The sequence below is a fragment of the Hippocampus zosterae genome, chromosome 7 (genome assembly GCF_025434085.1).
Source record: "Hippocampus zosterae strain Florida chromosome 7, ASM2543408v3, whole genome shotgun sequence".
Taxonomy (NCBI): Eukaryota; Metazoa; Chordata; class Actinopteri; order Syngnathiformes; family Syngnathidae; genus Hippocampus; species Hippocampus zosterae.
Window position 1 is genome coordinate 20116729 of NC_067457.1, and position 10455 is coordinate 20127183.

Consider the following 10455-nt stretch of genomic DNA (forward strand, 5'->3'; position numbering starts at 1 on the left):
GAGCCATTTTTCCATTTGTGTCCCTTGTTGTACTATGTTTCTTTGTAGAAATGAAAATCAACCTGCGATTAGACTTTTTCCTACTCGTTGCAGACAACAAACGAGAAAATCAAGCTAAGATTTTTTTTGGGAAAGTGAATGTTAATTTTCTCTGTGGTGTCTTATAAGGTCAGCCTCAGTTCACTGGGAATTTTAATGACAACGTATTGCACAAAAAATCTATTTAAAAATCAGACACGTATGAACCGATACAGTTCGTCCCTGGAACCGGGTGGCCATGGCGAATTTCGGGAAAATATGTAGACTGTATATGGCACGTTATGGCCCGACTATTCCGGGGTCGAATTTTGCTTCCAGCACATCCCTAGTTCGTCTCGAATATGAGCGCAAATGTGAGCAAAAACGTTGGTTAGTTTTGCAATATACTAGGCAGTGACTCTTTCAAATTAGCAGTCAGGTATGGAAGGGGGAGGAGAAAACGACGAGGAGGAGGAGGTTCGGAGACTCTCCCGTGGAGAGTTCACAGCTGCTTGTTGTCATGGAGGAGCGAAGATGGCGGTCCTGGTCTTGGGCAAGCGTGAAATAAACCAACATTTCACCATTAGGAATGCCAAGTTGATATCGCTCGTGCTCGTTGTTTTACTCGTCATATTCCACACGGCCTCGCGCTATTTTGGAGGTAAGCTGTTCACTCGTCGCTCCGGAATTGGAACACTTGTCACATGCTAATCGCTAATGCTAGCTGGCTTCTCGCCCCGTTACGGTCACTCTACTTCGCGAAAGATGCAAAGCAGTTTGACAACACCGCCGGCAGACGTTGCGGTAGTAACGATATGGCTTAGTGGCTTGGATTTGGCTTGATATGCTGACTAGCCGACGCCGCGTCGAGGGAGCCGTGTTGTTTACATGCTCTTTGGCAGCATGCTTGTCTGAAAACCCTTAAATCCATTTGAGCAGGACACCCACTTTAAGGTCAATTTTTCTACGGGTGTCTTGCTCACCATTAATAGAACCAGTTTGTCATACTAGAAACGCTTTATCTCCTATTGCATTACAATTCTTAGATATTCATTGGACGACAAGTACTGTACCAATAAAAACGACAGGGTATTAGCGAGGCAGGCAAACGTTGGCACCACTACTAGTAAAGCTTAATCAATACAATAACAAGAGATTCTCGGTCTCTTTATAATCACACTAGCTAAACCCCGGTGGGACAAATAAAAAAGACTCCGTGTAGTGTAGAGCAGGGGTGGGCAATTATTTCCCCCCCTAATTGAGAAGCAGAAAATATTGTGGAGGGCCGGGCCAAAAGTTAGAAATCTACTCCCGATTTCAATGTTATTTCTACATTGAAATAAGTTAATGGCATTGTTTACAGAAGCTGATAAGAGTATGTATTATTGCTAGATAATGAAAGTGCAGTTATTTTACAGACAACCGATTTCTTCAGTGCAATTATGCAAAACAATTCTAATTGTGCAACATTTGTAACTCTTTTTCAGTAAGATGACCACTACAATGCTTTCTGATTTTAACTTTCCCATGTAGATAGCACAATGTCTTTGTATGCCAGTAATAATGTCACATTTTTTGTCCCAACTGCCAAACAATATAGAAAAAAATACAAGCAATCATGTTTCAGTGTTTTGTTTGATCTACATAACGTAAAAAATGTTCGCAATTCCAGTAAAATTCACTGCAATAAAGAGTCACTTGCATGTCGTCATTTTGGATCCAATGATTGAAAATAGCGGCGCAGACACGTTCCCTTTGCTTCACATTCAATCTGGGAAAGTGCAGCCTCGAAAGTATCCACAAAAAAAAAAAGAAATAGTGGCTGTCAAGAGACTTTGCGTGCCTCCTCAACTCGTGAGCGGAACCCGAAGGCGTGTGCAACCTAACACTTGCTTGTATTGTCCTTAACAAAAGGGTGAGGTCAACGATGCACCTGATCCAGCTGAAAAGGGAGACATACTGTACATTCCGACTTCATCTCACATTTGAGAGCGTGATGGCAACTGAAGTAACAAGGATTTTTGGACGCGTCTGTACATATTAAGTTTGCAATCGGCATTAGAATATGAGACAATTGTTTCCAGAAAAAAAAAGTACTGCGCGTTAGTTTTCTAAACTGCTGGAGCAATTATGTATTACAATATGCTCCTCAAACAATTACATGAGCATGATGCCAAATTTATTTGTAACCAATTTACAAGTGGATTAACTTGAGGGAGGGGAGGAAAAAAAAAAGTCCTACTGCACGTAAACTATTTCAGCTGTAGAGTTGATATTTTCCTCAACCAATTACACAAGGAATAACCATTATTATTTGGAAATGGTTTACAGGTCGATGAACCAGTCCCCCTAATAGAGCGGCTGGTGAGTGACAATGCATGGGGGCGTGTTGTTTACACACAGGGAGCAGCATCCGTAAGTCGCGACGACACGAAATGAACACGTCTTTCTGCCTGCCGGCACAGTAACTCCCAGAAGTCAAACGCAAATGTGTCAATTGTCTATAAACATCACGATACGACAAAAGCCTTGTCGTTGTTCATCGTCACGGAAGCAAAACGACAACCGGATTGTCGTCGTCGACCGTCGGCTACAAATGAGTGACTCGCCGATGCCTTCCTTTATTTCGCTCTGTATGTGGTGGTAGTCCTGAATGGGCGCAGGGAAAAAGCTCTTTTCGTCAATGTTCTTTTGATGCTTTGTATTTATTTTTACCGGGAGCTTCTCTGTGCTTTGACCTCCCATAGGCCGAGATTCATGCGAATGGCTGCTGTCCAGCGGACGGTACTTGGGGGAGAATGTTTGGCAGCCTTACGGCTGCATGATGCACAAGTACAAAAGCATGTGAGTCCCTCAGATGGCGTTGTGTGACATGTGCGTACAAAGCAAATACCAAAGAGGAAATCTACAGCCGCACGCTATGCGTGCTTGACAATGGTTGTCTTTGTGCGACAGTGAAGCCAAAACCTGCCTTTCGAAAAAGCGAGTGGCCTTCCTTGGAGATTCCCGAATCCGACAGCTGTTTTACTCCTTCATCAAAATTATTGAGCCTGACCGACGAGAAGATGGGAAGAAGGTATGTGTTGACGTCATTTTAACACAATTTACAATTTGAAGTCGACGATGGCTTGAGAACATTCACTTTGCATTATATGTTGGGAGGCAGGAGGGGCCTTTGGAATGAGAACACCTACGAAGTCAGCTGGCGTCACAGCGTCCGCTCTACAGATTCAGCAATTTATAATATATAGCAAAAACAATGCAATATTTTAAGTACTTTTTATTTTTTTGGGGGTGGGGGGGTAAGTGACTGCGTATCACAGGGTTATCAAACTCATTTTTGTCGCGGGCCACATTGTTTCTCTTACGAATTTTGGGAAATCATCTAAATGTTTCAGCACCTTCACATCTTCTATATATATATTGCGCGTCGTCCCCCACGCGGTCTGTCCTTCCGTCTGTCCCTTTTCAAAACGTACCTACTTCACCGCGCCGCTGCGCGCCGCCACTGCGCCGCTCAGGCAGTGGCTCACTACGATCGCGCGGGCATCTTAGCGAAAAAATGTTGTCTACCCACAAGCATTGCAATGAAATTGTTAGTTATTTAGTAGAGCTAAACATCACTTTATTTTCGCGATAAGCAATGAAGATGAACAAAAAGTTGAACCAAGCAACAACACTTTTGTGGGCCGAAGGCCCACCTTACCAGCCTTCCGCAGGAACTAGCTGATGAGCCGCCCGGAGGGCGGCGAACCAGCTAGTACTACATATACAGCGCACAACACATTGTTGAATAACTAGTTTTAAAATCAGAAGTCAAGAATAATGACTGCTATTGTGGGTTACATCTGACAATTTGACATTTTGGTTCAGACTTTAGCAAGCATTATGGAACGTAACATGCTTGATTTGCTTTCGTGGGCCACATAAAATGATGTGGCGGTCCAGATCTGGCCCCCGGGCCTGGATTTTGACAGCTGTGGCGTATACAGTAGCATACCCCGACCTATTTAAATCAGGAGACTGTTTTTTATTTATTTATTTATTTTTTCTTTTTCAAATTCATCATTGCTCTCGAACCAAACAAAAGCTGAGTTTATCTGGGATTCCCCTCCAAGCCTGCTCCTCAATGAAGGCTGACCCGAAGGGCTCTCGAGTGGACAATTCAAGTCCGTGTATTGGGTATCAAGATTGCAGCTGAGAAGTCTCACAATGTCGCAAACAAGAATCTCTTTTATGTTCCATGCCGAATGGAAGCACGCGGACATCGCCTTCCAAGAAAAGAGTTCCTCTCTTTATGTGGTGAGCTGTTTTTGTCAATTGCATTTGTCTCGGCTGTGCAATCGACGACGGGAAGTGAAAAAAAAACCCATCCTCCTTTCTTTTGCGCGTGCAGGACTTCCTCTGGCATCCAGAGGCGAACAACTCGATGACGCAGCGTTTGGCCTCGTGGACACGCGTAAGCGAGCACGCGTTCTCACCTTGCGGCAAGTCGGCCGGCCGCAGCATTTTGTAACGTCTGCAGTGCGGTGCGTTTCAGGAAGGCTCAGCGAGGCCCGATGTCGTCATCCTCGGTGCCGCAACGGTACGTTTGTTGAACAGCCCGTGCGGCGCGCGAGCTGGGTCTTCAACCCTCTCTTGTGGTCTTCATTTACCGCAGTGGTCCATCAAACTGCACGGTGGCAGCAGTGAGACTCTGAAGCAGTACCGAGTCAACGTGAGCGCCATGGCCGTGTACCTGGAGAGGCTGGCCCAGCACGGAGAGGTCTACTGGGTCCTACAAGGTCACACGTCCGATACAATTCAAGGCCGGAAATATGATCCGCTGACTCGTTGCTTCACCCCAGTGATGAATTTCCCATCGCCCTGCCATCCGTTGCTCGTTTAACACCCGCAAGCATGCAGTCAACCCACGCGATCTTCCCCTCCAGAACCGGTCAACGAGGAGCTGCTGAGAAAGGACCGGAAGGTGATCACCAATCAGCAGTTGGAGCTCTACAACAAAGCGGCGGTGGATGCGATTGACGCCGCCAAGCGGAACAACAGGTCGTCGGTGAAGCGACTGGCCGCCTCACGCAAGGCGGCGCTGGAGACCATCGGCCAATCGGACGACGGGCTGCACATACCCGAAGGTGCCAGAGATATTGTAAGTTCATTCGGTCGTGGTCAAGAAGGTCCTTCTTGCACACGGGTAAAATTGAGAAGAAGAAAAAACTAAAGTCATAATGAATGAATGATCAGAAATTCAATAACGTTTTAGAAAACAAAGCTCATAGAGCAGGACTGAACAAAAAAAGGATAGCGAAGCGAGTTGTCTCAGGAGATGAGAAAAAAATAAAAATAAGACAAGACATGGGACTGACTGGATCCAAATCAGCTCAACGGAGTATCGCTGCTGCGTTTTAGGGGGCCATGGTGCTGATGAACGCCTTGTGCAACAAGCTCCACAGACCCATCGACGGCTCCTGCTGCCAGACGGCGCCGTCGCCCACCCTCCTGCAGAAACTGGCCCTGTGCTTCTTCGTGGCCTCGGCCCTCGTCCTCCTGGGCTTTCACGTCCTCGGTAACAACCGCCGCCACCACCACCGGCCCGTGCCGCCGGACGTCGAGAGTCTGGAAGAAAAGAAGCCGGCGAGCGCCGTGGCCCCGCCGGGAGCCGCGGCGCTTTTCCAGGCCGTGTGCAAAATGGGCATCATCATGGCCTACTTTTATCTTTGCGATCGGGCCGACTTGTTCATGAAGGAGCACAAGTTCTACACCCACTTGACCTTCTTCATCCCCCTCATCTACATATTTGTACTGGGGGTGTTCTACAGTGACAACAGCAAAGAGGTACGGCCTTCATTTAGCGGTGAGATGCGGCCTCCGTTTTTGACTTGCGATAAAAGACGACGTTCCTGTTCCCTGCCACGCAGACCCGATTACTGAATCGAGAGCAAACCGATGAGTGGAAGGGCTGGATGCAGCTGGTCATCCTGATCTATCACATCTCTGGAGCCAGCGCGGTGAGTTCCTCACGTCTCGCGCGTCGTTTCAAGACGTCATCAGAATAATAAATCAAATGTCGCGCCTTTCAGTTCATTCCCGTGTACATGCACGTGCGGGTGCTGGTGGCCGCGTACCTTTTCCAGACCGGCTATGGGCACTTTTCTTTTTTTTGGCTCAAAGGAGATTTTGGACTGTATAGAGTATGTCAGGTGAGAACGCACGGGGTGGTCGGAGCCGCATTCAAAAATTGAATGTCTATTGCTATTGTTGTTTTCCTGATGAATCCTTCCTCTTCCTGCAGGTGCTTTTTCGTCTGAACTTCCTGGTGTTAGTCTTGTGTGTGGTGATGGACAGGCCCTACCAGTTCTATTACTTTGTCCCACTAGTCACCTTTTGGTTCGCCGTCATCTATGGCATGATGGCCATGTGGCCTCAAATCCCGCAGAAGATGGCCAACGGTAAGCGTTTGGAGACAAAGGATGAATGATTTTGAAAAAGAATGGAATCGCCATTTAATGAGAGTGTTGTTTTTGTTCTTGTGATTTTTTTTTTTTCTTCTCCAAAGTATTTTCCCATTCGGGTTTTAACAAACACAAGAAGTAAATGTAAAAAAGACAACGAGGAAGCACGCACTTCCTAAGCACCGAACCTATCAAATTAAAAATGTAACTGGAGTTGATCTGTTTTTGTTTTTGTAAAATTGGAGTCATTGCAATTTGAAAATGACATCGAGATGTCTCGTTGAATTCGATCAACCGTTCCGGCCCGATTGGAAACTTTTCACCGCGTCGCACTTTAAACTTAACGGCGGTCTTGTGTCATGTACAGTCAGCGGCATGTGGCATCTCGGCGTCCTCGTCAAGCTTCTGGTCCTTCTGTTGTTCATCTGCGTCTTGGCGTACTCAGAGGTGAGCCAAATCTGCGCACATTGTAGCCTACTGCCAAATTCACATTAATCGCGCTGAAAGACAAAAGTAGTCGCCGTCATCGATAGTGCGAAACGGCTATCACAGTATTAACATCTTGACGAGTGAAAAGGATACATTTAGATTTAGTGGCGCACCCGGTATCACTTCCCAAAGCAATTTTGGGTGAAGTTTGTCTTTGTGTCCGCAGGATTTCTTTCACGCCGTCTTCTCCTTTTGGCCCTTCTCCAAGCTCTTTGAAGTGAACGGAAGCGTCTACGAGTGGGGCTTCAGATGGAAGCTGGACAGATTTGTACGTTTTGACGTCGCGACGCACTCACGTCTGCTGCGGCATCTCGTTTTCTAGCCATGCGAGGTTAAATTTGTTTGGATGCGTTTGCGCGGCAGGCGGTGATCCACGGCATGCTGTTCGCCTTCGTCTACCTGGTGCTGCAGAAGCGGCAGGTGCTGTGCGAAGGCAAAGGAGAAGCTCTCTTCTCTGCCTGGATCTCCAGCCCGCTCTTCTTTCTCGCCATCGTCACCTTTGTCGTAAGAGCGATTTGCCCTTTTTGTACAGTTCCATCTTGAGAACGTCCTGCAAACCTCAGTGGGGGGGCTTATGGTAGAACCGGGTCAACGATTCAGAGTTTTTTGATTGGAGATAACCACACCAAGGACAATATACACTCAAACTGATGGTAAAGTCGACACGTAAAAATTTATCAACTTCAAACAAATGTTTGTTTGTTAGTTGTTGTTTTTTTAAGCAGGAGATTTGGGCTGCTCTCCGGTAAATATGAATGAGTTTCTCTATTTTTGTCATGCGGTCGACGATTAGTAATTCTTTAAATCTTGTGAATGACACTGAATCCGCCGTGTGAAGGTCTTCAAATTTTGTGACATGAACAACGGTGCTCCATTGCGTTCAGAAAACTGAACTGGAGCATTTACAATTGGTCAGCAGTATGTTATTCGAATATGAAAAACTGAAAAACGGATCACAGTGGCCCTTCAAAAGTCTTCCTCAACCCGCCTAGCTTTGTTTACTGCTCTGACGTACTCAAATATTTTTCTTTTTCTTTTTTCACACGCGCACACACAAAAGTCTTGTGTATACAGAAACTCTCAACGGCAACTATCCCACAGCCAATCTTTTCACCTCACCTCACTCAAAACGTCAAGCACGTCAACACTTGTCTCCTCCCATCATTCCAGACATATTCCGTGTGGGCCAGCGGGTGCAAAAACAAATCGGAGTGTAACGAGATGCATCCTTACATCTCTGTAGTGCAGGTATCTAATAGTTTCTGCTCCTTTTTAAAATATTTTTTTGTCATATAATGTCAACTTCAATTGACCTTTGCTCACACAAACAGATCTTGGCCTTCATCCTAATCCGGAACATTCCCGGCTACGCCCGCTCCATCTATAGCTCCTTCTTTGCCTGGTTTGGAAAGATCTCCTTGGAGGTGAGACTGTCTCGCCAACAGAGTTAAAAACATTAATGATGAAAACTCGAGTGGATATACAAAGTCGACACACCCTTAGCCAAATGCAAAGTTTTTGTCATTGTAAAATAAAAAAATGGAGGCTGGACTAAGTTTTGAACGGGGGCGTGTGGACTTTTTTTAATGTACACATGTATTTGTCTCATATAAAAATGTCCGCAACTGACTTTTTGTGAAAGAAGTAATGTCCGTATCTGTGAATGATTCCTGAGACTCCGCATAGACAAACCTCTCATCAGAGAATTTTACATAGCATGAAAGAAGATCCTCCATGTTGATAGCGTGTAGGAAACAGTACGACTCCATGACGAAGCCATTCGAAACCGCCCACATACTTGCCTGAATGCTTTTGTCTCCCCCAGCTGTTCATCTGTCAGTATCACATCTGGCTGGCGGCGGACACCAAGGGCATCTTGATCCTGATCCCCGGCAGCCCATCGCTCAACATCCTGGTCAGCACGTTCATCTTCGTGTGCGTCGCCCACGAGATTTCAGTCATCACGAACGACTTAGCCCAGGTGGTCATCCCCAAGGACACGGCGGCGCTCCTCAAGAGGGTGGGGGGTTTCCTGATCCTGGCAACGCTCACCCTTTTCATTGCCCAAGACCGTCAAACTTGAGCCTGGTGAGGTGTGTCGTTCACCGAACACCTTTTTTTTTTTTTACTGCTGAGATAGTCGCACACTGAAGAACAATGCCCATCTACCCTCACTCCCTCCCTGAACCCCCCCCCCCCCCCCACCCCCTACCACCTTTCACAGTAAGTAAAACGAAAACTTTAAAAATTTGACATTGCAAAAAGGGAGGGATGGTACATTTATTAAGAAGAACAACAACAACGAAAGGTCCATTTTCTTGAGAACTTCTCATTCAGGACTGAAGCGGCCTCTCAACTCTCCGTCCACATTGACTGAACTAGAAAAAGAAAAAAAAAACAAACGCGAGCCGTCTGCTTCCTATTTTCATCATTGTGTTGTACAGGACTGGAATTGAAAGATGGACGAACAAGTCGCTCTTCTGATCAAAACTCAGACTACCCCCCCTCCCCCCTATGTACAGTATTTAATTATTTAAAATGAAGCGTATATTTTATACTCGGTACTTTTTGCGCACCCGCGAAGTGAAGAAAGTCGTCGATTCGATCGATGACACATTTTTGACTTTTTTGGTTTGTTTATAATCTGCCTCTTCGAGCTGTGGTGAAACATGCACTGGTTGGCCAGCACGACAACTAACTAACGAACTCCCATTCGACATGCAGCTTTTTCCCCACCGACTCCATACACGTGAGTAGCCACCAACACGAACTGACTGGGTGAAAAAGGCTACTCGATGATATTTTATATTTGGGTGTTTTATTTTTGTGGCCTGCCCTCTCCTACGCAGGATTTAGCACTTTTATTTAATGACACTCGTTGCTGACAATGAGTCCACGTGCAGCTAATTGTCTGCACTGAAGCAGGTTTGTATCGAGAAAATCACCAGATAAACTTTTGATCTACGGGCGTTACTGCAAATGAGTTGCATTTAGTGTTTGGACTGAGAAGGCGCAATGCGAGTGTCAGTCGCCGCATTCCTCTCCAAAAATTGTTGAGCCTTGATGTCATTTAAGATTTGAAACCAGCGGTTTCCGAATTGTGGTACTTTGGCACTCTGGCCTTAATTGTTCCATTTTGGTAGTGTAAAAGCAACAAGTATTTATACTTTTTGTTACACATTTTTTGTGATGTCTTAAAATGTGAAATGTATCCATATTTATAAATGCCTTCACTATGATGTACATCATGATCACCTCATAAAATGTGCAGTTTTGGCTCCCGTTGTCTGAAATAGGTTGTGCTTATTTCCTCTTGGGCCAGAAAGAACAAAAATAATTCATTGAATCATTTTATTGATGCCACACCTTCCACTAAGGGTTAAATCATTCAAAAGGGCCCTTGTGCAATTTAAGTAACAATACATTTGACTAATTGACTAATTTAACCAAATTGGTGTGTGTGTGTGTTTTTTTTTTATTATTTGCTGAAAACTTGACA

General features: G+C 45.5%; 1 protein-coding gene and 1 long non-coding RNA gene across 2 annotated transcripts; one reads left to right on the plus strand and one right to left on the minus strand.

Moving 5' to 3' along the window:
- The first annotated feature begins 347 nt into the window (after nt 1-347).
- On the plus strand, nt 348-10249 carry casd1 (CAS1 domain containing 1). The gene is made up of 18 exons (XM_052071831.1): nt 348-679; nt 2766-2862; nt 2974-3094; nt 4276-4320; nt 4415-4477; nt 4559-4603; nt 4679-4802; nt 4950-5164; nt 5425-5850; nt 5934-6023; nt 6096-6215; nt 6308-6464; nt 6835-6914; nt 7123-7224; nt 7320-7460; nt 8127-8204; nt 8288-8380; nt 8782-10249. The coding sequence occupies exons 1-18, from the start codon at nt 460-462 to the stop codon at nt 9037-9039; spliced, it is 2475 nt and encodes an 824-aa protein (XP_051927791.1). The 5' UTR covers nt 348-459; the 3' UTR covers nt 9040-10249.
- LOC127604643 (uncharacterized) lies at nt 3318-3941 on the minus strand. The gene is made up of 2 exons (XR_007963378.1): nt 3799-3941; nt 3318-3427 (listed from the first exon to the last, which is right to left on the minus strand). It is a non-coding gene; the product is annotated as an uncharacterized LOC127604643 (long non-coding RNA).
- Nucleotides 10250-10455: the final 206 nt, after the last annotated feature.

What these genes read in the sequence shown, in the direction of transcription:
- casd1 (XM_052071831.1), top strand. Translation starts at nt 460, where the DNA reads ATGGAAGGGGGAGGAGAAAACGACGAGGAGGAGGAGGTTCGGAGACTC. An exon ending in TCGCCATCGTCACCTTTGTC is followed by an intron (nt 7,461 to 8,126) that starts GTAAGAGCGATT and finishes CCATCATTCCAG; the next exon opens with ACATATTCCGTGTGGGCCAG. An exon ending in CTTACATCTCTGTAGTGCAG is followed by an intron (nt 8,205 to 8,287) that starts GTATCTAATAGT and finishes TCACACAAACAG; the next exon opens with ATCTTGGCCTTCATCCTAAT.